This window comes from Borostomias antarcticus, assembly GCF_949987555.1.
Source record: "Borostomias antarcticus genome assembly, chromosome: 19".
NCBI lineage: Eukaryota > Metazoa > Chordata > Actinopteri > Stomiiformes > Stomiidae > Borostomias > Borostomias antarcticus.
The window spans coordinates 14,537,350-14,565,169 of NC_140252.1; the positions used below are offsets into that span (position 1 = coordinate 14,537,350).

At 52.6% G+C, this 27,820-nt stretch overlaps 1 protein-coding gene across 1 annotated transcript in view; it reads left to right on the forward strand.

Annotated features, from left to right (window-relative positions):
* Positions 1-27,478, forward strand: part of adgrg6 (adhesion G protein-coupled receptor G6) — a gene marked incomplete at both ends in the record, with an annotated part of 51,133 nt that extends 23,655 nt beyond the window's left edge. Inside the window, 19 exons of the mRNA XM_084454008.1 lie at positions 1,704-1,769; positions 14,554-14,639; positions 14,730-14,782; positions 15,150-15,298; positions 15,505-15,616; positions 16,431-16,519; positions 16,898-17,099; positions 17,746-17,911; positions 19,262-19,402; positions 19,739-19,855; positions 20,622-20,667; positions 20,902-21,008; positions 21,310-21,437; positions 21,883-22,151; positions 22,347-22,449; positions 23,097-23,380; positions 23,726-23,827; positions 24,690-24,845; positions 27,279-27,478. Coding sequence (XP_084310134.1) covers positions 1,704-1,769; positions 14,554-14,639; positions 14,730-14,782; positions 15,150-15,298; positions 15,505-15,616; positions 16,431-16,519; positions 16,898-17,099; positions 17,746-17,911; positions 19,262-19,402; positions 19,739-19,855; positions 20,622-20,667; positions 20,902-21,008; positions 21,310-21,437; positions 21,883-22,151; positions 22,347-22,449; positions 23,097-23,380; positions 23,726-23,827; positions 24,690-24,845; positions 27,279-27,478 — 2,576 coding nt within the window. The remainder of the gene's footprint in view (positions 1-1,703; positions 1,770-14,553; positions 14,640-14,729; positions 14,783-15,149; positions 15,299-15,504; positions 15,617-16,430; positions 16,520-16,897; positions 17,100-17,745; positions 17,912-19,261; positions 19,403-19,738; positions 19,856-20,621; positions 20,668-20,901; positions 21,009-21,309; positions 21,438-21,882; positions 22,152-22,346; positions 22,450-23,096; positions 23,381-23,725; positions 23,828-24,689; positions 24,846-27,278) is intronic.
* Between the last annotated feature and the right edge of the window lie 342 nt (positions 27,479-27,820).

Consider the following 27,820-nt stretch of genomic DNA (forward strand, 5'->3'; position numbering starts at 1 on the left):
AGACTGCTGGACAGGACCAGGGCCAGGGCTAGCGCTGTGCTAATTATTAAACTGGTGGACAGGACTAGGGCTAGCACCGTGCTAACGATCAGACTGGAGGCCTCACAGACAGGAGGGAGCCTCTCGTTTACCCAACCAGTTTGTCGAACACATAAGACGCACGCATGCATGCACACATGCACACGCACACACACACACACACACACACACACACACACACACACACACACACACACACACACACTATGCATACTATGTTGTGTGGCTGACTGAATCAGTTTTGCCAGTGGTTCTACAGTCTGTAGTAGTAGTACAGTAGTAGTAGTTGTAGTAGTAGGTACTTTACTGATACATAAAATACAAAAATAGTCTTGTTATCCATCAGTAAAAAAATTCACTAATGGTAAAAATACTATAAAAAACAGACAAAAAATACAGGAGATGCATGCCTAGCATGGCGGCATCTTGCATTTTATGTAATCTAGATATACTGTCAGTTCCACTGAGAATGGAAAGCCGAATATTCTCACTTTCTACCCTGCACAAAGGGGGGTACTATAACCTTTTTCAGCACCTTACGGAGCTAAAAATGGTTCTGTGTAGGACCTGTTTTTATAGTGGCGGTGAAGGCCATGCCTGAACATCTTTGTGCCTGGTACTTCAGACCCCAGTGTGGGTTTGGAAAATGAAGTTTTTATGACTCACAGTCGAACATGATGACACGGTATAATAGACTGACGACCTGGGTCATCCATTCAGTGGAGCCCAGGGCAGAGTCAGCTGTAAGTGATATTAAAGATGTCCAGATGCCTGTTAACGATAACCGATATTAAAGATGTTCGCTCCATATACTGAGAAGTCGTTACTTCTACATCACCAGCTATTACACCCCACTTTAATAAGCCGCCTCCACCGACGCCAGGTGTCTCTTAATCTCCTCCCCCCTATCTCTCTCTCTCTAGTCTCTCTCTCTCTCCTCTCTTTCACACCAACTCCCCTGTAGGCTGAAGCAGATATGCCCGGGCCAAACAAAGCCATATTCATCCCACTGCCCTCAAGGCCAGGCACCCTCCAGCATAGTTTACCCCAGGGGAGAGGTGGTGGAGATGGGCATGGCTTACAATCGTGTGGGGGTGGGGGGGGGGGGGGGGTGGAGAGGAGAGATCAGACTTGTCACCGACACAGCCGACCTTTCATGTTTATGAAATTCCAGGTTTGTTCTCCGGATAGTGCTGATTTCTTTCTTTTTTTGATGGCATTCCTGGGTCACATCACATTCCTGGCCGGAAAGCTTGTGGGAGCTGAGTGGATTGGGAGATCTGTCAGTCTCTCTGCTGACAATAGAGCTAGTTGGCCACAGGCAGCCCACAGGCAGCCCCATGCTTATCCCTCATGAATGTATGCGTGGGACAGACCTGGTTTGAATATGCATTTCAAATATTTGGAATACTTGAGGTGCACTTGATTTTGAAATTCTCACGTCGCACACAGACTTTTAGGGCTGTTCAGTCGATTGCTGTCCGATACACAAAATCAAGCACACCCTATGCATTTCAAAGTTGAAATGGTCCAACTGTATTTGGTTATTCCCAGCCTAGATCTGAATACAGTAGTGTGTGTTCACTCTCTAAGCATTAACCATTGGGCAACCTGTCGTTGATGATGTTGTGATGTACCTTTTGTGTTTCTGACCCCCTCTGAAGGTACGTCTGTGCCCACCTACACGTCACACACCACCAGCTGTGCCTCCCCTGGACTGGGCTGCCCAGGTAGGAAAACAAATGTACCTAACCTTAACTGATGTTCACAATAATACATTCAGTGTACATTGTTTTAGTAGTACATCTATGGCATGTTATTGCATTGTAACAGTTGGTGAGGTCCTATAGCCTAAAGATACTGTAATATCCATCTTCCCAAACTGATGGGAATGTTAACACAAGACTCTTCATATAGCCTGTGTGGATTCACCTCAGACGAACAACAGAGCAACAAACCCCCGTCTCCCCGCAACCCAGAAGTCTGTCCAGTAACTATCCTCCCTGTCGGCCAAGCCCCGCCCCTCTCCCATCACCCCCCCCCCCCCCATCCCTCCCCGACGCTCTCAGTCTCCGCACAGCCTCAGGTGACCCCCAGTAGCCATGAGAAGCAGACCTTCTCCTCTCCGCAGGGAGAGAGACAGGAGCCAGGCAGACGGGGATGGAGAGGGAGAGGGGAGTGAGAGAAGAGCCAGAGAGTAGAGGGAATGGAGGGAGAGAGAAGGGGAGTGTGGGAGTAGCGGGGGAGAGAGAGAGAGAGAGAGAGGAAACTGGCCCTGGCGTCAGGAGGGACCTCTGCTCCCGTTCACGGGCGCAGCGATGACCGTCGAGGGCTTAAGCGGCCAGTCCTCAGTCAGGGGTCAGTTAGGGGTCAGTTTCCTAAATGCCAGTTCTCACACAGGGCTGGCTCAAGCTGTATAATGAATTCAGAGTGTATCTGACGGCCAGTTTTCATGACTTCTACTCATGAGAGACAAGCTGTACCAGATGGTGCAAAGGGACGAAACGAAGACGGTGTTCAGTAAAATACTGAACGAAATGGAATGATAGCTGAAAGGATAGTTGATCATCAATGTGTTTTTAGATGCTGTCAAGAAGATTGCTCAAACTTTCAGATAAAAGGGAACCAAAAGCGTTGTTTGGGTATTATTATCCTATCGGGAACCAAAAGGTTCTGAAAGGAATTTTTCAGAGGGTTGCCTTACAACTGAAAACCCCTTTACTCCACAGTTCCAAGAAACACATTAAATTAAAAAGTAATTTAAAGTAGTTTAGTTACTATGAACTGTTCAGAGAATTCACTTCCTCGGGGCGTATGAGCTTGTCAGATTCATTAAAATATCTATCTATCTATCTATCTATCTACAGTATCTATCTATCTATCTATCTACAGTATCTATCTATCTATCTATCTATCGATCTCTCTATCTATCAATCTATCTATCTATCTATCTATCGATCTATCGATCTCTCTATCTATCTATCTATCTATCTACAGTATCTATCTATCTATCTATCGATCGATCTATCTATCTATCTATCTATCTATCTATCTATCTATCTATCTATCTATCTATCTATCTATCTATCTATCTATCTATCTATCTATCTATCTCTATCTATCTATCTATCTATCTATCTATCTATCTATCTATCTATCTATCTATCTATCTATCTATATCTATCTATCATTCATTGTGCCACAGCTGATGATAGCTCCGTTGATAATGCTGCTTGTGTATGTTTGACCTGACCCATCCATCTAATGCTGGTGCACCCTCTCTCCCCTCGCTGCTACCCCTCCACCCTGCTCCACCCTCCAGCTACTTTAACTCCCAACACCCCATCCACTGTCTACACTAACATGACCGCTACTAATGCAACCACCCACGGTAAGAACCGGCCCCTCCTCCACCTCCATCTCCTCCTCATCCCTCTCATCTACCCTGATGCTAGTCTGATAAAGCTGGCGGTTTTAGAAATGCGATCATTAAAAAGATTCTCTTCGGGCATTTGCAGATAACGGCCCCCTTCGTGTCCACTCACCACTCAGATTGAGAGAAAGGGCGAATCTCTCAGATTGAGAGAAAGGGTGAAACGGGGGTGGGCTACTGGAAGGACCCTGCCTGTTTAGCTGTTATATCATAGTGCTGAAGTAATGCAGTGTAAGCACGGCTAAGGTGTGTTAGTCCACATGACTGACAGCAGGGCAGCAGAGATAATAACAACGGGCACATTAAAACCAACAGGTCCCCATGTCCCTGCCAGAAGGGTAATAGCAACCCCCCAGCACTTTCTCTTTCTTTGCCTTTTTCTGTCTCTCTCTCTCTCTCTTCTGATTCTGATTATTATCTCCCCCCCCCCTGCTTCCTCCAATCTGTCTCTTGGACAGCTCTATTTTCTAACCATTAAACCCAGAGATAAGAGTTTCAGAGTGGGCAGGAATACATTCACATTATCGGCACTTCAGAAAATGAGTTGATAAATGCCCTTATCATTTGATTGGCTTGATCATTTGACACAAAGTTAATAGCTCAGACTCTGCTGTGAGTGGCTTTCTGAAATCTGGGTCACATATTCTATTAGGTATTGTCAAATGCAATGGGGTGTTCAATATTCTAGGTCTATGTGTTCATCAAGACCACATGAGAGGTTCTCAACCATCAACTGCAATGCAAATGTTCATATGTATCATATTTTGCAGAGCAGACTTAGGCAAAGGCTACGGGCGAAACATCAATCACTTGCATCTATGGAAAGAGTGTGCGGTTTGTCTTTTCACTAGATATGCAGCATTATCTTACACTGAAGATACAGTATTATGGCCAAGGTTGAGGTTAGCTTATGGCTATAGTGTTCAGTGTGTTGCACATCTACGTATAACATCTAGGTTTGTCAATAGGAAGTCAGCCTGGCTCATGGAGATATAACACAACACTTTAATATATCTGTGGATAGCCAGCTAACCAGCCAGCCAGCCAGCCAGTCAGCCAGCCAGCCAGCCAGCCAGCCAGCCAGCCAGCCAGCCAGCCAGCCAGCCAGCCAGCCAGCCAGCCAATCAGTCAGTCAGTCAGTCAGTCAGTCAGTCAGTCAGTCAGTCAGTCAGCCAGCCAGCCAGCCAGCCAATCAATTAGTCAGCCAGTCAGTCAGTCAGTCAGTCAGTCAGTCAGTCAGTCAGTCAGTCAGCCAGCCAGCCAGCCTGTCATTTAGCCAGTCATCCAACCGGTCAGCCAGCCAGCCTGCCAGTCTCTCATGCTGTCTGTCTCTGCTATCCTCCTCACCTCCAGTCCTGTTCCCCAACACCTCCACCACCTCCACTAGCATGCCTTTAACCTACAACAGCACCACTGGTAAGATGCCATCTCTAGTTCTTACCACCCATTATATTTAACACACTCCTGGGTCCAATATGTGGTAGCTACTTCAGATACAGTAGATGAGTGTTTGAGGTCTGCTTCATTAGGAGTCATGTCACTGCAGTAGCCTATGTACATCCACTTGTAAGGAAAGCTCAAATCAATTTGTCTCCCACTAAAAAGCTCTGCACGCAAGGCAAGCTAAATGAAAGTCACCCCCAGAACATTGAAATGTTTGTGGTAGCGAGTAGTTGTGTACATCACCTCCCAATGGAAGTCTTAAAAGATGTTCGGTCTCTGCGTATTGGACCCAGGGATGCTAAATAGAGTGTGTTATTTCACTTAATTCACGTGGCAGTCCATTTCATATCGCTAACCTTTCCTGCCAATGTCACCAGTCCAGCCTGCTATCAGCACGGCTGCTGTCATCACTGCAGCTTCCACTAACCCCCCATCACCACTCATCAGCACCACTACTGGTAAGGACAGCTAGCCTAGCCTAGCCCTGCTGCAAGTGTCTACCTAGCATAGCCTAGCTTTGCTAGCATCTTGCCAAGCAGCTCTTCTAGCATCTTCCATTATCTTGGCTAGCATCTCTCCCAGCAGCTACCTACTGTACTGAAGTATAATAAGTTTGCCCAGCAGTGCTAGCATCTTTCCAATCCATTAAGGGATTTAGCTATCCTAGCCAAACTCTCATTCTGTTGCATCTAGGTAGCACATCTAATGGATTTTTTATAGTCTTATGTACCGGATTCAAAATCAATCAGCATATCTTTTAATGTTGTCCGCTGATGCCTGGTGATCATTTGCTTTTAACTATCCTGATCAAATGTGTTCAAACACTGATTTTGCTTTAGCTTTGATTATCATAATCATTAATGGCATGACCAGGTGTTGACCCCTCATTGCTTATCTTGTGATATGTGTATATATGTGCCCTGTGTGCCTGTGTGTGTGTGTGTGTGTGTGTGTGTGTGTGTGTGTGTGTGTGTGTGTGTGTGTGTGTGTGTGCCACTGTTCACATGTGTTATTGTCATCAGTGACTCACCATATAACCCATCTTGCAGCTGCTGCTACTAACAGCCCCACCCAGGGTAAGACGGACAGTCTCTCAACATGGTACTCCTGGGAAAAACTGTGTGTGCGTGCATATGTGCGTGTGTGTGTGTGTGCGTGTGTGTGCGTGTGTGTGTGTGTGTGTGTGTGTGTGTGTGTGTGTGTGTGTGTGTGTACTTTGGGTCTGTAACCATGCTGAACCTCCCTCTCCCTAGCAGCACAGGGAGCTAGCAGCACCCCTCCTGTCTCACAACCCGCTGACACTAATACTCCAGCCTTTAACAACACAGTGCATGGTAAGACGTCCTACCGACGGTGCTATACACCTGCCTACTTACCTACCACCTACCTACCTACCTACCTGCCTACTTACCTACCACCTACCTACCTACCCACCTACCCACCTACCTGCCTACTTACCTACCACCTACCTACCCACCTACCTGCATACTTACCTACCACCTACCTACCTACCTACCTACCTACCCACCTACCTGCCTACTTACCTACCTACCTACCCACCTACCTGCCTACTTACCTACCTACCTACCTACCCACCTACCTGTCTACTTACCTACCACCTACCTACCCACCTACCTACCTGCCTACTTCCTAACACCTACCTACCCACCTACCTGCCTACTTACCTACCCACCTACCCACCTACCTGCCTACTTACCTACCACCTACCTACCCACCTACCTGCCTACTTACCTACCACCTACCTACCTACCCACCTACCTGCCTACTTACCTACCACCTACCTACCTACCCACCTACCTGTCTACTTACCTACCACCTACCTACCCACCTACCTACCTGCCTACTTCCTACCACCTACCTACCCACCTACCTGCCTACTTACCTACCCACCTATCTACCTACCTACCTACTTACCTACCACCTACCTACCCACCTACCTGCCTACCTGTCTACTTACCTACCACCTACCTATCCACTTACCTGCCTACTTACCTACCCACCTACCCACCTATCTACCTACCTACCTACCCACTTACCTACCTACCCACCTACCTACCTACCTACCCATCTACCTACCTACCCACCTGCCTACCCACCTACCTGCCTACTTACCTACCACCTACCTACCTGCCTACTTACCTACCACCTACCTATCCACTTACCTGCCTACCTACCTACCCACCTACCTACCCACCTACCTACCCACCTACCTACCTACCCACCTACCTACCCACCTACCTGCCTACCCACCTCCCTACCTACCTACCTACCCACCTACCTACCTACTTACCTACCCACCTGCCTACCCACCTACCTGCCTACTTACCTACCACCTACCTACCTGCCTACTTACCTACCACCTACCTACCTACCCACCTCCCTACCTACCTACCCACCTACCTACCCACCTACCTACCCACCTACCTACCTACCCACCTACCTACCCACCTACCTACCTACCCACCTCCCTACCTACCTACCTACCTACCTACCCACCTACCTACCTACTTACCTACCACCTACCTACCTACCTACCTACCTACCTACCTACCTACCCGCCTACCTGCCTACTTACCTACCTACCTACCTACCTACCTACCTACCTACCTATCTTCTTACCTATCTACCTACCCACCTACCTACCTAATTACCTATCCACCTACCTATCCAACCACCCACGCACCTACCTCCCTACCTACTACAGTACCTACCTACCCACCTTCCTACCTACCTACCTACCTACCTACCTACCTACCTACCTACCTACGTATAGTACCTACCTACCTACCTACTACAGTACCTACCTACTACAGTACCTACCTATCCACCTTCCTACCTACCCACCTACTTACCTACCCACCTTCCTACTGCCCTTCCTCCCTCTCTCCCTCCATCTCCACCATTTACGTTTAGTGAGTCACTCTACAACTTGTGAATGTCAACATGATCCGTTTGAAAGAATAATATTATTCTAATATTCTATTTCCATATTATCATTATCTTCTTCTGTGTTTCCTCTCCTCCTCTCCTCTCTTCTCCTCCACCTCTACTAACAGCATCTGACACTACTACTCAGCAGCTGTTGTTGAACTTCACCACTAACCCCACTACTAACCTGCCTGCCACTTCCACCCCCTCACCTGGTAAGACCCCACCCCCTCTCTCTGTCTCGTAGTCTGTAGTGCTTGGGAGCTTGAGAGATGGGGTCTGTACGGAGCTAGCTCCTTTTCCTGTGCGCGTCTCTGTTGACGTTTGCGGGACACGGGATCTAGATGCAGGTAAATGGATTCCTGTAGCCATTGTCCGTCTGTGTGTGGCCAGGTTTGGTAGGTACATACAGACAGACAGACAGACAGACGGACAGACAGACAGACAGACAGACAGACAGACAGACAGACAGACAGACAGACAGACGGACGCGAGTCAACAGTAGCTACGCCTCCCCTCTTTATCTACCATCCTGCTCTTCTGGAAAAACAAATACACATCTCAACAGCCGGTGACATTCTATTCTATTCTATTCTATTCTATTCTATTCTATTCTATTCTATTCTATTCTATCCCATTCTGTTCTATCAGCTGTCCTCTGATCCACTTGCTGTGTTTCGCCTTCAGTCGGGAGTCAGAGTGTGTTGCTGGGAAAGCTCATGTAACATAGCTGTCATCTCCTACCAAGGCCACATACTGTGATCAATCACTAACAATAATGATAAGAATGTCGGTATGATGCCTACGTATGCAGGCAGTAGGACTCGGCTATCTGCTGTGTTTTCGGTTCTTGTGTACAATAGACAGCTGTACAATAGACTCTTTGTTGATATCATAACGTGACCTGCTTTGAACCCTCCCCTCCCCATGTTTCTACTGTAACGGCTGCTACAGAGAAGGACAGAGCCGCGTTTCTGTGGTCTCTGCTTCGCCTCCCGGCCCGGCCCGCCGCCCCTCCTCCGGTGGCCCCCCCGCCCCCCACCCCCCTCCCCAGGCCCCCCCCGGTCCCCCCGCCCCCCCGTAGCTCCAGGACCTCTCTGGGGTTCATCTCCACGCCGCTGGTCTGGCCGGCCAGAAAGAGGCCGGACGTCCTCCAGGCCACCAGGCCCCCCGACAGGCCGGTGCTCCACCTCACCAAGCCCGCCGCCTCCGTCACACGCGCCCCTGGACCGCTCGCACCGGGACACACGCCTGGACCGCTCGCACCCGGACACACGCCTGGACCGCTCGCACCGGGACACACGCCTGGACCGCTCGCACCCGGACGTGCGCGCACCTCCCCCCGGCCGGACGCCCCGGCACCTGCGCCCGCCGGGTCTAACGTGACCGCCGTTGCGACAGCGGCTCCATCATCATCGACTCCTTGGAAATCACTCGGCGTGTCCAGGGGCGCCGTGACCAGTGCCCGGGGGCAGTCGTTCCCATGGCGGCAGGCGGACGAGTCTCCTCCGTTGGCGGCGGCGCCCGCAGGGCCGCTAAGCAACCGCAAGAACAAGCCCGCGGCGCCTCAGTGGGCGCCGCCGAGCGTGAGCGGCGGTAACGCGACGGGGAACTCGAGCGAGCCGGCGGAGGAGTACGCGTCGGGAACGGAGCCCTTCCTCTACGACCTAGCGGACCTATCCGAGGCGGACGCCTTCGGCCTCTACGGGTTTGACTCCGCCTACTCCCTGGAAGACCCCCCGGTGATCCCGCCCGGCCCTCCTCGCCCTGCTCATACCCCACCTGACAGGCCGAGCCCCGTGATTGGGCCCGACGGAGAGGGGGGAGGAGTAACCGACCAATCAGAGGCGAGTTTGAAGGCGGAGACGACAGCGGAGACCGGTAGGCAGGATGTGACGACCGATGAAGAGGAGGATGCGTGGGTGCGCAGCAGCTCGGCGCCAATCCCTAAATCCACCCAGGAACGGACTGGCGCTCGAACCGAACACGCCCCGCAGAGCCACACCGGCGGACGAGCGCCAGAGAGCGGCGCTTCGTCAAACGCGCCTCACCAGACCTCCTCCCTCTCTCCGTCTCCTCCCCAAGGCGGGGTTGAACACACTCGGCTCGCGGCAATTGAGAGGGAGGGGCTCGCCGTCGTCGGCCGATTCACGGAGAAAGCCGACGCACTGGCCGACTACTCGCCGACGCCCACGCCGATCGCCCCGCACGCTCTCATCCACACACACATGTTTTCCGCCACGTCTACGGCGTCCGCTACACCTCAGCGGCCCCGGCATCAACAGCGCCCGCCGGGAACAGCCGAGGTCGCCCGCACGCCATCCTCCTACGGCTCCCCCCCACCCCCCTCCTCCCGCCCGCCCCTCTCCCCCTCCCCGGTCCCGCGTTCAGAGGCCGTCGGACCAGGAGCGATCAGGGACCCGGGGCGCGTCGGCCCCTCCTCCACCGCGGGGACGCCACCGCCGCCCGGTCCTCACTTCCCCCCCTCCGTCGCCCCCAGCCCGGCCTTCCTCTCCCCCCCGCCCCCTTCATCGCCTCCGCCTCTCCGCCCCTCTTCTGCGGAGACTCAAAGTGAATCGGTAATGGCGGCTCGCCTCAGTGAAGACACACACCTGAATGGAGACACACACTCATCCTCCAACGCCCAGCAGCTGCTGGACCCATCGGACGGAGCTCCGATCGGCCTCCCCCCGGAGACGGAGACCCGCCTCCTGGGCGACCGGGTCTCCCCGACCCCTGGTTGGTGGTGGCAGGGCGCGGGGAACCTGGGAGAGCAGACGATGGTGTCCTCCGCCCCAGCTGCCGAGCCCTCGTACGTCGGTGGGGGCGGTACCGACCGCCCGTCTGTCATTGAGGCGACATCGGACCAGCTACACCCCTCGCTGCCCCGCCCCTCCTCCTCTCCGTCCTCGCCTCCTCGCAGACCCGACCAAGCGATCCAGGAGGAGGGGACAGATGGCTCGTTGGCTCTGGTCTCGCACGGCTCTGGCCGCCCATCGCGTTCGGATCAGCGGTCTCTGATCACCGCGGTTACGGAGCAGCTGGGGCCAGACGGGACGACGGGGCGCTCGGCTCCACAGGAAGTTGACGCGTCGGCATCAAGCGCCAATTACACCTCCTCCTCCTCCTCCTCCTCTTCCTCGCCAGCGTCTGACAGCATTCCCTCTGTTGTCTTCCAGGCGGGAGAGACATCTGGAGGCCTGGAGACCGAACGCACACACTCCGGGAGCCATCACACACACACCGTCGTGTCGAGCCTTGTGACAACCCCGCACGGCGCCACCGATAGCCCCCAGCCCGCGAGTTCGGCCCTCACACACGCGTCAGATCACACACGCGCGGTCGGCGGACCTGCGGGGGGGGAGGGTCCCGCGTACGCCTCGCTCACACCGACACACGCGCCCGACTCACTCACAGGAGCCCCGCTCGCGCACGTCGCTCCGCCCGCGTCGACGGCGGCAGGAATCCGCCTCGCCGCCACCCGGGTCGCGGCAGACCCGGCGCCCGGGCCGACGGCGCGCGGCCTTCCCCCTCCTCCCCCCTCCTCTCCCCCGGCCTCTCTCCCCCCCGTGCCCCCCTCCCCCCTGCCCCCCCGGAGGGTGACGTCGCCGACCGGGTCTCTCAGCGTGGCGGAGGCCAGGCCCACATTCCTACCCTCCTCCGCGCTCCCGGCCAGCCAATCAGAGCACCCGCCGCCCGAGGAAGTGGAGGAAGATCGGCCGGCCTGGAGAGAGAGCCTATGGGGACGGAGTTCATCTACGGAAACGCCACGCGCCGCTGCCTTGGACTCAGATACTCTCTCCGCCACCGTGTCGAGCGCACAGCCCACCTCTGGAGGGAGAAGACCCCACACTGGCCCAGACCCGCGGACCACCGCTGTCCCTCACACCGCGGCTACCCCTAGTATCCTCCCAACGCCCACCACACACTCCTGGACTCCCGTTACCCCAAACGTGCAACCAGACACCATCATCCCCCCCACTCCTCCGGCTCTCAACCTCCTCCCTGCCCCTGTTCTGTATTCTCCATCTTCCACTGTTAGCACGCCGGCTAGCCCGGCGACACAACCTGCTGCTGCCTCTCACACACCGACCAGGGCTGCTCCAGACCCCCACCCCTCCACTTCCTCCCCCAGCCTGACCACATCCCCCGAAAACCACACCCTGACCACATCCCCCCACCTCCCAACTTCCTCCCCCAGCCTGACCACATCCCCCCACCCCTCCACTTCCTCCCCCAGCCTGACCACATCCCCCCACCTCCCAACTTCCTCCCCCAGCCTGACCACAACCCCCCACCTCCCAACTTCCTCCCCCAGCCTGACCACATCCCCCCACCTCCCAACTTCCTCCCCCAGCCTGACCACATCCCCCCACCTCCCAACTTCCTCCCCCAGCCTGACCACATCCCCCCACCCCGCTACCCCCTCCCCCAGCCTGACCACATCCCCCCACCCCTCCACTTCCTCCCCCAGCCTGACCACATCCCCCCACCTCCCAACTTCCTCCCCCGGCCTGACCACATCCCCCCACCTCCCAACTTCCTCCCCCAGCCTGACCACATCCCCCCACCCCTCCACTTCCTCCCCCAGCCTGACCACATCCCCCCACCCCCCCACTTCCTCTCCCAGCCTGACCACATCCCCCCACCCCCACACGCTCTCCCCCAGCCTGACCACATCCCCCCAACCCCACACCCTGACCACATCCCCCCACCCCTCCACTTCCTCCCCCAGCCTGACCACATCCCTCCACCCCTCCACTTCCTCCCCCAGCCTGACCACATCCCCCCACCCCTCCACTTCCTCCCCCAGCCTGACCACATCCCCCCACCCCCCCACTTCCTCTCCCAGCCTGACCACATCCCCCCACCCCCACACGCTCTCCCCCAGCCTGACCACATCCCCCCAACCCCACACCCTGACCACATCCCCCCACCCCTCCACTTCCTCCCCCAGCCTGACCACATCCCTCCACCCCCACACGCTCTCCCCTAGCCTGAACACATCCCCCCACCCCTCCACTTCCTCCCCCAGCCTGACCACATCCCCCCACCTCCCAACTTCCTCCCCCAGCCTGACCACATCCCCCCACCTCCCAACTTCCTCCCCCAGCCTGACCACATCCCCCCACCTCTCAACTTCCTCCCCCAGCCTGACCACATCCCCCCACCTCCCAACTTCCTCCCCCAGCCTGACCACATCCCCCCACCCCGCTACCCCCTCCCACAGCTTCCCCGCTGCCCTCCATCAGCCCCTCCAGGCTGGGTCAGGGCTGGCCGGACCCCCCCGGAGAGAGAACCACAGTGGGCTGACGCAGGAGCACGGAGACAGACCAGGCCCGGTTCTTATCAGCCAGACCCCCACCTCCAGCCCCACGCCCACTCCACCCCCCAGCACGAGGTCCGGGGGCCGCAATCGGACTGTCCCCGCCCCCACCCCGCACAGAGACACACACCCAGACGCTGCCCCGAAGCCGCCGCCAGCCTATGACATCCAGACTATTGTCCCCTCTAAGAGCCCCCCCTCTCTAACCACACAGCTTAAAAGGCTCGGTACTGACCCGGGTTCAAAGCCCACTCGGGCCGCCACCTTCCGGACTACAGCGGGTGCCTCGAGGCCCGCTCCATGCCAATGTAAACCTCGCTTTCATATTACATGTCTGTGTGGACTGTGGACCGGGAACAGTATGTGTTATAACCACCTAGACATAGACCTAATGGATGAGTAGCTGTAGTTCTACTGTAGTTAGTCTCTCTCTGTGGTTGGATGATCTCTTGCTATGAATCCTGGGAGGTGTAGTTTTTTGGGGGGTAGTTGTTGAAATCAGGAGTTGAAATCAGGTGGAAAAAGTGTGACTTCCTGTTTGCGGAGGTGGTTGATTGGTTGGTTGTGATTCTAGATGTGGCGTAGAAAACTAACACGGCAATAGGCTAGCCTCTGCACTGTTAATTGGGTGTCTGTTGTTCAGTGGGAGGGGCAGAGGTCCTCTCTCTTGTGATTCCAAAGCTCTGTCCTGTTCTTTGGGAGACTTCTGACACTCTTCATCATAAACTGTGGCATTTACAAAATAAACTCCCTCTATTTTCCAGAGTCTTAAACTAACTAAACAATGACCTATTAAAAAACTGTATTAAAACATCTGTATAAAGTTTTGGTTTAGCACCGAAGTCTCCCAAAAGCAGACTTGGGCTTGGAGTAGGATCGTCCTGCACCCACCTGTAGTAGAAACCTGACTAACACCGTAGGTGGAGGAGCCACCTAGTGGCCGCTGTGAGGCATAGCAGCAGAGCAGACAACACACTGCAACTACATCAGAGGAACCCCACACTGTAAACAACCAGCTCTCCTTGATGCATGAGCATGCACCAAAGGAAATACTGAACACGGCTGAATAATTGCCTAAATCTCAATTGATCCCCACCATAATAGAACTTATACATGGTTGCTCTTCACTTGATTCCTGTATTCCAGGTTGATTTAAAAATCAGCTCCATCTCATGCACCACACTGGATTGAATGTAACTAGTCATCCACCCCTTTGAAATCCTGCTATGCTGCACGGAATTCACAGAAATGTCCCCGCTAAGTGTAGTAAAAATTACATAATTATGCCAAATACAGATTGATGTCCCTCTCTCTCTCTCTCTCTTTCTCTCTCTCTCTCTTCTACTCATACTCTCTTTCACAGAGGGTCTGTTCTACGGGATCTCGTTTGTCGTCAGTAGCCTGGCGGAACAGTCCGAGGCGGACATGGAGACGACGGTGGCCCAATGGGTGAGCCTCCTCCGGCCCGCTCTGTCCAATAGCGAGAGAGAAAACATTTGGACGCGCGTCAACTGACGCTCCTCTTTTCTTCCCTCGCAGCTAAATCAGACCTTTCAGAACTGGACGCACCCCGTCCACGTGGACCATGTCAGGTGAGCACGGAGATGGACACCTTTTCCGGAATGTTCTTTCGGTGCCACTTCTCGAGTCGATAAGCCTCTTCATCCCCGCTGTCTCTCTCTCTCTCTCTCTCTCTCTCTCTCTCTCTCTCTCTCTCTCTCTCTCTCTCCTCTCCAGTGTTGAGCTTGCCTTGGCAGGGAGGAGTGTCAGTCAAAGGTACCTTGAGGGTCTTTATTTTTTAGCCACACATGACACACACAAACACTTTTGTCATATCGTAACATTACCCCTCTTGTATGTGAACACACATGCACTCACTCTAAGTTCCTGTCATTTAGAAAGAGAACACATTGGAAAGATGTCCCCCCCTCCCCCCGTTCCCCCCTCTCTTTGGAACAGTTACTTCTGCCGGGCCTTGCTGGTCTACAGCACCAGGTCCAGTGCCAACCTGACCCTGGGCGAGGCCGCCATCTCTGCCAGGATGCTGAGCAGGTCCGCCAGCATGGGCGCCAGCCTGGACGTACACACCCTCCGCGTGCAATCTGTCGGTAGGAGGGCGACCTCGCACTTGCATAAAGTAACGCGCACGCTATACCCCCCCCCCCCCCACACACACACACATATATATACAATGCAAACTAACGCACACACACACACTTCCGCACAGACACACGCTCGCGCAAGTGCGATTCGCCGTAGTCTGAGCAGTGTTCCCGCTTCCTTGTGTCTCGCCCGCTCCCCCCCCGCCCCACAGAGAACTGTCCGGAGGAGAACCCGCTCCACTACCTCTGGCCAGAGAGCAGACCCACGGTGACCCAGCACCTCCCCTGCTTCCCCAACAAGGACCGCAACGCCTCCAGAACCTGGTGAGACTCGGGGCTGGGTGGTGTGGGGTGGTGGGGGGGGGGGGTGGGTTAGAAACCGTGTCCTCTAGCGTGTGACGGAGACGCATCAACTGATGGAAATGTGAATCTATTATGACCCCGAGAGAAATCGTTCACATTCGGTCCGGAACCACCGCCTACACTGGGAGCCAAAGTGAACCTATAGAATTCCATAGAATTCTATGTCACGAGTCATGTGACTTATCCCATGATTCCTTCTGTTCATGTTCCTCAGCGGTGAGTTCAGGTGAGTTCAAATGAAGTCAAATTCAAATGTTACAATGTAAGCCAGAGAATAGGCCAAGGATAGACCTAGTAAGGTGAGTCAAGGCACTCGGTCTCCAGTATAATAAAGTTAAAAAGCCTTTAATTTTTACTGCTCTGCCATAGCATGGCTCACGGATAATAAAGTTAAAAAGCATTTATTTTTACGGCTCTACCATAGTACGGCTCACAAATAATAAAGTTAAAAAGCCTTTAGTTTTATGGCTCTGACAAAGCCTGGCTCACAAATTGATTTGGCACTAATCCTGACCCCTCCATCCCCCCATCTCCTGGTTGAGACACACTTCTGTGTGACAGATAGGACAGGACATAGCCTGCTCTCTACACAGATAGACCACTTGTTGACATACATTAACCAGTCGTACCACGTAACACCACTTGTAAGATCTCCACACAGCAGTCTGAAAGGATTTATTTCAGCAGTTGGAGTAACAATGTCCTTTGTTTTTGTTTCTCTGTGGGTATGCGTGTGTGTGTGTGTGTGTGTGTGTGTGTCTGTGTGTGTCATCAGCGTGATGAGTCCACAGAATTACACTGCATTCTGGGATGCCCCAGACCTGAGCAACTGCACCGACATCGATACCATTGAGGTTTCAGCGGGTAGGAGAGAAATGCCCTTGCACACACACGCACACACACACACACACACACACACACACACACACAGCCTTTCAGGGAGATGAGAGGACAGACCGTTAATCTCGGCAGGGGCGGATACACTCAGCAATTAGGGCAGCCAGGCATGATGCAACATCCTTCCTTCAGACAGAACACACTCAGCGTTGAAATTATTTCACCTCACCTTGGCGCACACTTTACTTTAAATAAAAACTTTCTCTCACTCTCTCTCCTTCTCTCTCTCTCTCTCACCACTTCCCGCCTCTGTCCCTCTCTCTTTCTTTCTCTCTCTCTCCCTCTCCCTCACCCCCTCGCTCTCTGTCTCTCTCTCTCTCTCTTCCCCTGCCCCCCCCCCAACAGAGAACGCTGCTGAGGTTGCGGTCCAGCTTGCCGACATCACCAACAACGAGCTGTCCAATGACGAGGTGTCCAAAGTGGTCACCAAGGTGATGGAGCTGGTGGGTGTGGCCAAGATCAACGCCACGCTGGCCACCACCGTCGTCACCATCATCTCCAACGTCATGACCAGCTCTGTGACCGCCCTTGCCGCCACCTCTGGGAGGTACTGTAGGACTGCCTTCTCTGTTCTGGTCTGCCCTGGTCTATTATGGTCTGTTATGATCTGGTCTGGTCTGGAGTGTATGATCTGGTCTGTTCTGGTCTGTTCTGGTCTGTTCTGGTCTGTTATGGTCTGTTCTGGTCTGTTCTGGTCTGTTCCCTCCTCTCCTCTCCTCTCCTCTCCTCTCCTCTCCTCTCCTCTCCTCTCCTCTCCTCTCCTCTCCTCTCCTCTCCTCTCCTCCTCTCCTCTCCTCCTTGCCCTCTCTCCCCTCTCTTCTCCTTCCCTGTTCTCTCCCCTCCTCTCGTCTCCCCTCCTCTCGTCTCCCCTCCTCTCCCCTCCCCTCCTCTCCTCTCCTCTCTAATCCCCTCCTCTCCTCTCCTCTCCTCTCCTCTCCTCTCCAATCCCTTTCTCTCCTCTTCTCTCCCCCCCTCTCCTCTCCTCTCCCCTCCCCTCCCCTCCCCTCCCCTCCCCTCCCCTCCCCTCCCCTCCTCTCCTCTCCAATCCCCTCCTCTCCTCTCCTCTCCTCTCCTCTCCTCTCCTCTCCTCTCCTCTCCTCTCCTCTCCCCTCCCCTCCCCTCCTCTTCTCTCCCCTCCCCTCCTCTCCTCTCTTCTCCTCATAATAACCCCCCATCCCCCTGCTTCCTCCCAGGGCTCTGAAGACGGTGGATGAGCTGATCCAGAAGATCGAGTTTGAGGGCCCGTCAGTGAGCATCACGTCCAGGAACCTGGCCTTGGGCATCTCGGCCCTCAACGCCAGTCAGTTCAACGGCACGTCCTTCAGCGCCTTCATCCCCCCCAACACCACAGACCCGCAGGTACAGCTCTCTCATCAATATTTACCTACCCACCATGGGTTCGGGTGTTCTCCCACCAGTCTGTGGGAGTTGTGTGGTTCCTCCGATCTACAGTACCTCCTCTGGCTCCACCAAGGCTGGGGTGGAGAGGAAGATAGGACTGATTCCTTCACTCACCAGATCTGCTCAGACCGCTCACCCTGACAGACATGGTGCCGATGAGTGTTCTCTCTCTTTCTTTCTCTCTCTCTCTCTCTCTCTCTCTCTCTCTCTCTCTCGACTCTTGACTCAAGGCAAGGCACAGACTAATCAACAAGGCACAGACTAATCAGCATTTCGGCATGAAAGTAAAGATCAAAGTCACACACGTATTATAAAAAAATAAAAAGAATGACAAAAAGTAATTTCATCAGGGTGTCTTTTTGCCCTCTGCTGTCTCTTTCTCTGAATATTACTCACGTGCGGTTCCTCTGCGACACGTGTGTGTGTGTGTGTGTATGTGTGTGTGTGTGTGTGTGTGTGTGTGTGTGTGTGTGCGTCCTCCCCTCGCACAAACCCCCCTTCCCCCCGGTGCCCTGGGGGCTGGCACACACCTGTGCCAATGCTGTTCCAACGCTACCATGCCAGCAGACCACATGGCAAGATTTACCATGTCTCCTTTGTCGCGGGCATAATTCCACGGGGCCTGCGTGCTCAGATGCCAAGGCAGGGTAGGGAACTCCGGGGGAGATGGGAGCTGGCAGCCTGCCAGATGTCACGGTTCAGCGGGCCTGGAGGAAGCACGGCCATGGCTCCTGGTACAGCTGTAGGAAGCTATTAAACGCAAAGCCCACTCGGTGTGGATGGTGTGTGAGGGTGTGTTCTGAAGGGGGAATGTTAAGGGAGAATGTTCGCACTGTGGGCTGAGTCTGAATATTGATTCGCAAGAACGTGTTTAGAAGCTGAAGTCAAACTAGGAAGTAAATAATAAATCTGTTCTCCTCGTTTCCCATCCCTTCTCCTTTCCTCCTCTTCCCCCTTCTTCTCTCCTCCCTTCCCATCCCCTCCCCTCTCCTCCTCTCCTGTTTCCTATTCCTCCTCTCTCCCCCTCTCTTCTCCTCTTCTCCTCACCATCCCTTCCATTCCCATCCCTTCTCCCCCTCTCCTCTTCTCCTCTTCCCTCTTCTCCTCTCCTCCCTTCCATTCCTATCTCCTCTCTCCTCCTCTCCTCTCCTCCCTTCCATTCCTGTCTCCTCTCATCCTCTCTCCCCCTCTCCTCCCCTCTCCTCCTCTCCTCTTTCCTCTTCTCTTCTCCTCTCCTCTCCTCCCTTCCATTCTCTATCTCCTCTCCTCCTCTCTCCCCCTCTCCTCCTCTCCTCCTCTCCTCTTCAGATTGACTTTGAGTCCGAGCAGCTGAATCCCCTGGCCCAGGTCACCCTCCCAGCCACCCTGCTCAGCAACCTGACCCTGACGGACACGGACACCCTCTCTAGAATCAACTTCATGTTCTTCAGCAAGACCGGCCTCTTTCAGGTGGGCGAGGGGGTCTGGGTTGGGTCCTCCTCAGGCAGGTTAATAGAGGTGCACTCGGGCAGACGTAGGGTAAGATGGAGACGGCACCAAGGAGAGAAAGTGTTCTGTTGACGGAAGCCTCACCTCAGCATTTAACCTGCCTCTCAGGTGTGTCATTAGCAGCTCGTAGCATTTTGGATACACAGCTTTCTCGTTTTTCATTTCTCGGCTTTTGTAATCGGACCTGTGATCTAGGGTGACCTGTTTGTTTGAAAGCCCGTCGTTTGGTCCTGACGTCTTCTCCGGCCTCTGGCGTGTCGTGGCGCGCTGGTCATCCGTGTGGTTTTTCTCTTTCAGAACGAGCAGGGCGACCTGTCTCTCAACAGCTACGTGGTGGCCAGCAGCGTGGGGAACTACTCCATCAGAAACCTACAGGACCCTGTGGAGATCCAGATAGTCCACTTGGACTACCAGGTACAGTACAGCACGGCACAGGACCTGGCCAGCTACCTGTTAAGAGAGACAGTCCACCTGTAGACCACACAACTGTACCTGTAGATCAGGTGTCTGTTAGAGATACTCTATCTCTAGACCAGGTACCTGTTAGAGATAGTCCACCTGTAGATTAGGTACCTGTTAGAGATACTCCATCTCTAGACCAGGTACCTGTTAGAGATAGTCCACCTGTAGACCAGGTACCTGTTAGAGATAGTCCACCTGTAGATTAGGTACCTGTTAGAGATAGTCCACCTGTAGACCAGGTACCTGTTAGAGATAGTCCACCTGTAGACCAGGTACCTGTTAGAGGTGATGGCGGTGTCCAAGTGGAATAGGTCACGAATCGATCAAATTGGGAAGAAGCTTAGCGCAATCACAACTCCCAATCCCTCTAGCTGTCCTTAGCCACACCTCTACACAGTTCCTCTCTTCTCTACTTGCTATTCTGTCTGCTCTCTTCCCTGAAACATCTATGTGTTTAGGCTAATTCATTAGCCATTCATTCTCACCGCCCTTCCTATTAAACGGAGAAGTTTGCAGTCTGCACGTACTCGCTAGAGTTGGCGACAGGAAAAAGACAAAGGTGCTCGTTCACAAGACAAAGGAGACAAAGACAAATTTCTGCTTCTATAATCAGACAAAGACTGATTGTATGTGTGTGTATGTGTGTGTGTGTGTGCGTGTGTGTGTGCATTTGTGTGTATGTGTGTGTGTGTGTGTGTATGTTTTGTTTTTTGTTCAGCCCGTCCCATCTCCTGTCTGCATGTTTTGGGATTTCACCATGAAAGGTGAGTTAAGACTCCAAAACTTCTTTAGTGGTGGAAAAACAATGCATTTCAAATTGCGGTTATGTAGACATGTTCAGCGGTGATTGAATTAAATCACGGCCATGTTATATCTAAGTATCTAATAAATATCTAATTACATGTCCATGACATCACTCAATCACTGCTGTATGGACCGAGTGCTGGACGGCCAGGGTATTTTGTCTGTGAGCTTCAGTATCAGTATCTTTCCACCAGATGGCGCCGGAGGCTGGAACAGGGAGGGCTGCAGGGTCGGCCCTGAGTCCAACGGAAACAGGACCGTCTGTCTGTGTGACCACCTCACCCACTTCGGCATTCTCATGGTGAGACTTCATCTCCCATCTGACTTTCCACTGGTTTTCTGGGGTTGACCCATGATAAAAAAATAAAAAATCCCCCTTTCTTTGTGTGTGTGTGTGTGTGTGTGTGTGTGTGTGTGTGTGTGTGTGTGTGTGTGTGTGTGTGTGTGTGTGTGTGTGCGTGTGTATGCATTGATATGTGTGTTTCTGCGTGTGTGTGTGTTAATGTGCATGCATGTGTGTGCGTGTGTGTATGGGTGTGTGTGCATTCGTACATGCATTGATGTGTGTGCGTGTTTGTGTGTATGCGTGTGTGCGTGCGCAGGATATCTCGGGAGCAGCCCTCCAGATCGACGGGAAGAACACCAAGATCCTGACCTTCATCACCTACATCGGCTGCGGCGTCTCGGCCATCTTCTCCGCTGCCACGCTGCTCACCTACATCGCCTTCGAGTACGAGTCCCACGCTTGAGCCCGCCTGGTCACTGTCGACCCGCAGATCATACTCTGGGAATAGGCCTGTGTTCTTAGCACTGTATGAGGTGGTCACTCAGAAACACTACTCAATACTCAATATCTTGTTCTGGATATCAGCCTAAATCAAGTCACGATACTGTATATAGTCCACTATAAAATACCCACAATTCACAGCAATTTCTTGTGAACAGAGGATGGACCCTACAATTTCTCGGTCATTACACTACATAGGGATAGTGAGTGAGTAAGTGAGTGAGTCAATGAGTGAGCAGCTTTGAAAACAGCTCTGGTGATTGGATAGCTGTATCTGTGGATATCCCCTATGCCAAGTTAAACTATGAAGAGAGGACCCTGTCTACCATCGGTCTAATCAGAGCTAATTTTCTCTCTCTCTCTCTCTCTCTCTCTCTCTCTTTCACAGAAAGCTGCGTCGTGACTACCCGTCCAAGATCCTGATGAACCTGAGCACCTCCCTCCTCTTCCTCAATATGCTATTCCTGCTTGACGGCTGGCTGGCCTCCTTCGACATGGAGGGCCTGTGTGTGGCAGTGGCCGCCTTCCTGCACTACTTCCTGTTGAGCTCCTTCACCTGGATGGGCCTGGAGTCCATCCACATGTACATCGCCCTGGTCAAGGTGTTCAACACGTACATACGCAGATACATCCTCAAGTTCTGCATCATCGGATGGGGTATGTGTCAACGCGATTGGTTGGTTGGTTAATTGGTTGATTGGATAATTGGTTGATTGATTGAACAATTACTTTTTTAGATTTTTGATTTCTCCTAACCAATCTTTTCTTTTTCTGTACGTGTGTGTGTGTGCGTGTGTGTGTGTGTGTGTGTGTGTGTGTGTGTGTGTGTGTGCGTGTGTGTGCGTGATCCAGGTCTGCCTGCGACCATCGTGGCCGTCGTAGTGGCCGTGGACCGGAACTTCTATGGCAAGCAGGAGTACGGGAGAGGAGGGACCACATATGGATCGTCTGAGTTGTGAGTCAATCAGATGATGTTTGAACAATGTACCGTATCACATGTAAATCTCTCATTTAGGTGAGTCCTCCCATCTATATTGAGGAGGCCTGTTGTCTTCAATAGGGCCTTATTTATATACTGTATGCACCTTGGAACTACTGCACTTTCAAGCTCTTCTATGTCCCTCCCAGCTGTTGGATCTAGAGCATGGTGTTGTATTAACCTCTGTCCCTCCCAGCTGTTCACCCACTCTTCTCTAGATCTAGAATATTCTTCATAGCCAGTGCCAGGGCTGGAGAAAGGTCTGGCTGGACTCATTACCATTCGCGGATGGGGGGGGGGGCACTGTATTTCTTTGAACTAAGAGCGCTCGTCTTGGGCAGAGCGGTTGCTACTGGTAGGTTTTGAAAACGGCAACACGCAGATAGGGGAGGAGTCTGGGTAGAATCTGATTGGTGAGAGAATCTCCCATCCCAACTGATTGGCCCGACAACATATTCTGTCACCACTGATTGGGCGGTAAGAAACAAATGACGAGTCTTATCCCCAAAAACCTGCATCCACTGAGACAGATCTGGAACCGGCCCTACTAGCCGTTTCCTCCCCGTCCCTCCCGACGATCGGATCCAGCACCACCCACAACCCCCTCTCTCCGTCCCTGCCAGCTGTTGGATCCAGAGCCCGGCGGTGTTCTACGTGACGTGCGTGGGCTACTTCACGCTGGTCTTCCTGATGAACGTGGCCATGTTCATCGTGGTCATGATCCAGATCTGCGGCCGCAACGGCAAGCGCAGCAACCGGACGCTGAGGGAGGAAGTGCTGAGGAACCTGCGCAGCGTGGTCAGCCTGACCTTCCTGCTGGGCATGACCTGGGGCTTCGCCTTCTTCGCCTGGGGCCCCGTCCACCTGGCCTTCATGTACCTGTTTAGCATCTTCAACTCGCTGCAAGGTAACACGCGCGCATGTGTGTGACGCACACACCGGGACGCACAAACACACACACACACACACATAGATACACTCACACACACAGACACACACACACACACACATACACACAGACACACAGCCACACACACACACCCACACCTAGACACACACACAGACAGATACACATACACACACACACACAGACAGATACACATAGACACACACACACACACACACACACACACAGACACACACAGACAGACAGACAGACACATATAAACACACATAGACACACACACACACATACACACACCCTTCTCTCTGTCTACCCTCCATCCCTCTCTTCTCTCTGTCTCTCCTCCAGGTCTGTTCATCTTCATCTTCCACTGTGCTCTGAAGGAGAACGTCCAGAAACAGTGGAGGAGATACCTGTGCTGCGGACGCTTCCGATTGGCCGACAACTCAGGTAGCGACTCGCTCTCCTTCTGATCAACTCAGGTAGCAGGCCGGGGGACACAGAGACTCAGGTAGCAGGCCGGGGGACACAGAGACTCAGGTAGCAGGCTGGGGACACAGAGACTCAGGTAGCAGGCCGGGGACACAGAGACTCAGGTAGCCGACCGGGGACACAGAGACTCAGGTAGCAGGCCGGGGACACAGAGACTCAGGTAGCAGGCCGGGGACACAGAGACTCAGGTAGCAGGTCAGGGACACAGAGACTCAGGTAGCAGGTCAGGGACACAGAGACTCAGGTAGCAGGCCGGGGACACAGAGACTCAGGTAGCAGGTCAGGGACACAGAGACTCAGGTAGCAGGTCAGGGACACAGAGACTCAGGTAGCAGGTCAGGGACACAGAGACTCAGGTAGCAGGTCAGGGACACAGAGACTCAGGTAGCAGGTCAGGGACACAGAGACTCAGGTAGCAGGCCGGGGACACAGAGACTCAGGTAGCAGGCCGGGGACACAGAGACTCAGGTAGCAGGCCGGGGACACAGAGGGACACAGCCACTCGCTCTCCTTCTGATCTTGTTTTGTTTGTTGAAGCACAGGAACGTCACCTCCTGAGTTATTGCAGTAAAGCACAAAACCAGACAGTCCTCAGCTTTACGGCCAATAAAACTCAATACCCTGTGAACGTCGCCGTAAACCCGGAAGTGTAAGTCTGGAAGTATAGGAAAGTGCGAACTACGGCTCCTGAACTTCACACTCTGCGTCTGTGTGTGTGTGTGTGTGTGTGTGTGTGTGTGTGTGTGTGTGTGTATGTGTGTGTGTGTGTGTGTGTGTGTGTGTGTGTGTGTGTGTGTGTGCATGCGTATGCGGGCTCCAGACTGGAGTAAGACGGCCACTAACAACACTAAGAAGGTGAGCTCGGACAACCTGGGCAAGTCGTTGTCATCAAGCTCGTTTGGCTCCAGCACGGCTAACTGGACCTCCAAGGCTAAAGCTACACTCAACCCCTTCGCCAAACGCAACAGCAACACAGGTGAGGTACACACACACACACACACAAAGACACACATACTGTACACACACACAAATATAAAGACACAGACAGGCACCCACGTGCGCACACACATAAAGACACAGACACATACAGTTACACACGCATTGTGATATAGTGCTATCAAAAAATAGTTTTTACTTCTCCACTGTACAGTATGTGACACGTTGTGTATGTATTTGTTTGTGGTGTGTAGAGAGTTCCCAACAGTAGCACCAGGAGAGGCCGGCGGAGGTAAAACTGCACCAGAGCCAATCAGAATGCCTCACTTGTGTGTGACCTGTGTTGTGATTGGCCCATCACCCCTGTGAGGTCACACGTGCCTGGATTCAACCTAACACCTGCTGAATTTATCCTTAACTCTCAATCTAACTATACTAGACAAATCACATGGTCTGGAATAATCTTTGAGATAACGAGTGGACATCTATGTATTCATCGAATGTTGAAGATGATAGTAAGATTGAATCCAGATTTGAATGTGACATTTTAAGACACCTTAAGGCAAAAATCTGCTCTGCCATATTCTCTCATTCTACAGTAACAGTTTTTTATCAGTTCACTTGAAAAAGGTCAAAGTTCAAGTGACCGCTGGTCTGTGAGAGAGCGTGGTGGAGCAGCTCCTTTGCCAGGTGGTGTGGATGTTGCTACTTCTACCACACTAATCATGCTCCTTTAGAAGGCTTGCGTTCACTGCTGCTCTAGCACCCTGTATTGTATCACCAGTAGCCTGACACACACACACACACACACATGGCCGGCTGCAATACGCCATTCTGTCACGTGTGTGTGTGTGTGTGTGTGTGTGTGTGTGTGTGTGTGTGTGTGTGTGTGTGTGTGTGTGTGTGTGTGGGTGCGCGTGCGTGGTGCAGGTGTGTGGTGATTGTGCACATATGTGTGTGTGTGTGTGTGTGTGTGTGTGGTTATGCAACCCTAATCCACGGAACGGACACAGCTTCCAGAGGGCGTGAGCATTGCCACTCGTTATTTTATGAGGTCGTTGACAACATTCAGCGGAAAATGTGTTTGTGTGTGCGTGCATGCGTGGCACCAGGCTTACTCTCCCGGATTGCATCCAGATGTGTTAGTGAGATAATCAGTGATGGCCTCCGGAGATGTTGTCACAGAGACAGTCCGGAGAGTAGTCCAGGCAGTGTGTGTGTGTGTGTGTGTGTGTGTGTGTGTGTGTGTGTGTGTGTGTGTGTGTGTGTATGAAGCCCACACCAGAGAGAAGCAGTCACTCAACACCCCCCCCACCCCTGCTTTTTGTTGTTGTTTACAAACAACAATAATGATACTGCTATTGTTGATGATGAGTTATACTAGGGTGAGAAGCCTCTCCTGGACCAGTGCCTTATTGGTTTTATTTATTTATGTAATTTGACTTAACTTAATCAGGTGAAGTCCCATTGAAATATAAATCTTTTCCGAGGGAGACTTGGCCAATTTCGATATCACCCTTCCCCGGCGAGGGAGGATCTGAATTATTTCGCTGATTTTGCTGAATAGAATGTCCGATTCTTGTATCGTCGTTAATCGCGTCAAAGGAACATCTGTGGGCGTCTCCTCCGCTTCGCCAGCGGCCTGTGATGCCGCCCTTCTGTCCGCCCACTCTGCACCTCCTCACAGCCATCTATATATCTGCCTTGGCGTCTACCACCTGACAGGAACGCAGCCAACCGACTCCTCATCTGTTACTCACAGACAGACAGATGAGGAGGCAGGTCAGACACATGCTCTGTGGGCATTGAGAGATTAGAACAGTGTCAGGCATCTACTTGTTGAGGAATCCACTGGGTGTGTGAATATATACAGTATGTGTGCATAGGAGCTGGTTCCCAGCAGAACGGGCAGATGCATGTGAACACTTGCTGAGAAAATATTGCCTCTCGGGTTTTGAACAGTAACTTTAGTCATAACAAAACTTCGATAATTTATAGAAATCTATACTGGCTGCTCTAAACATCAAGCCTATATGAGACGCCTTTGTACAAACTATACATTGTTACTGTTTAAAGTGGGCAGGACACCACATATTAAAGCCATGACTCTATATACACTGCATGTGTATATGCAATTATTCTCTGTGTGCATATGTGTATGTATTTTTTTAATCAGCTCTTGGTTCCATTTTGAGTTCAAGAGTGAACATTAATATACCCTATTATTATTATATTACTATATAGCTAACAGTGCTCTGTCAAGAACCACTGGCATCTCCCTAGTGCAGTAACAGAGTTTTATTAACTTTTCATAATACTTAAGTAATATGTAATAACAATGTAGTAACAATATAGAAACAACGGTAATTGTTACTACACAAGTATAAGCGCAACTTAAAACTAAACCGTTGTCTATGGCTGGTTCTAAGAGACCAAGTGATTGCAAGTCTGTATCTCTCCTCTCATTGGTCAGGTAAATGCTACTCCAATCAGACGGGCCCCAAGTGCGTCTCCTCCTCATCCTCGTCCTCGGAGGTCGAGCCCTCCTCCTCCTCCATCCTGCCCGTGCACCAGGTCATCGACAAGGTCAAAGGTTACTGCTCGGTGCGCTCCGACAACTTCTACAAGAACATCATCATGTCTGACAGCTTCAGCCACAGCACCAAGTTCTAGGCCCCGCCCCTTCCTGCCCCTGGGAGACTGGCCGAGAGAACCTGTACCAGCCTGTGTTGGGGGCTGTCATGTGTACACTGTACTACTTTACCTTAGTCAGCTGATCTGATGGAAAGATACAGGGGGGGAAGGGAAGGGGGTGAGATGGCGAGGGGGGTTAATGTAAACATATGTCGAAAAAAGGGCGTACAAATATGAGTTATGGAATTTTACATACTGTGATGTTAATCTTAAACTGGCCGTGTGTGTGTGCCGTGTAAATATTGACGGTGTATCTAATACGCCCTCTCTAATGCCTTAGCTGAAGCCCTCGGGTGGTTTTGCACATGCCTCTCTGTAGGC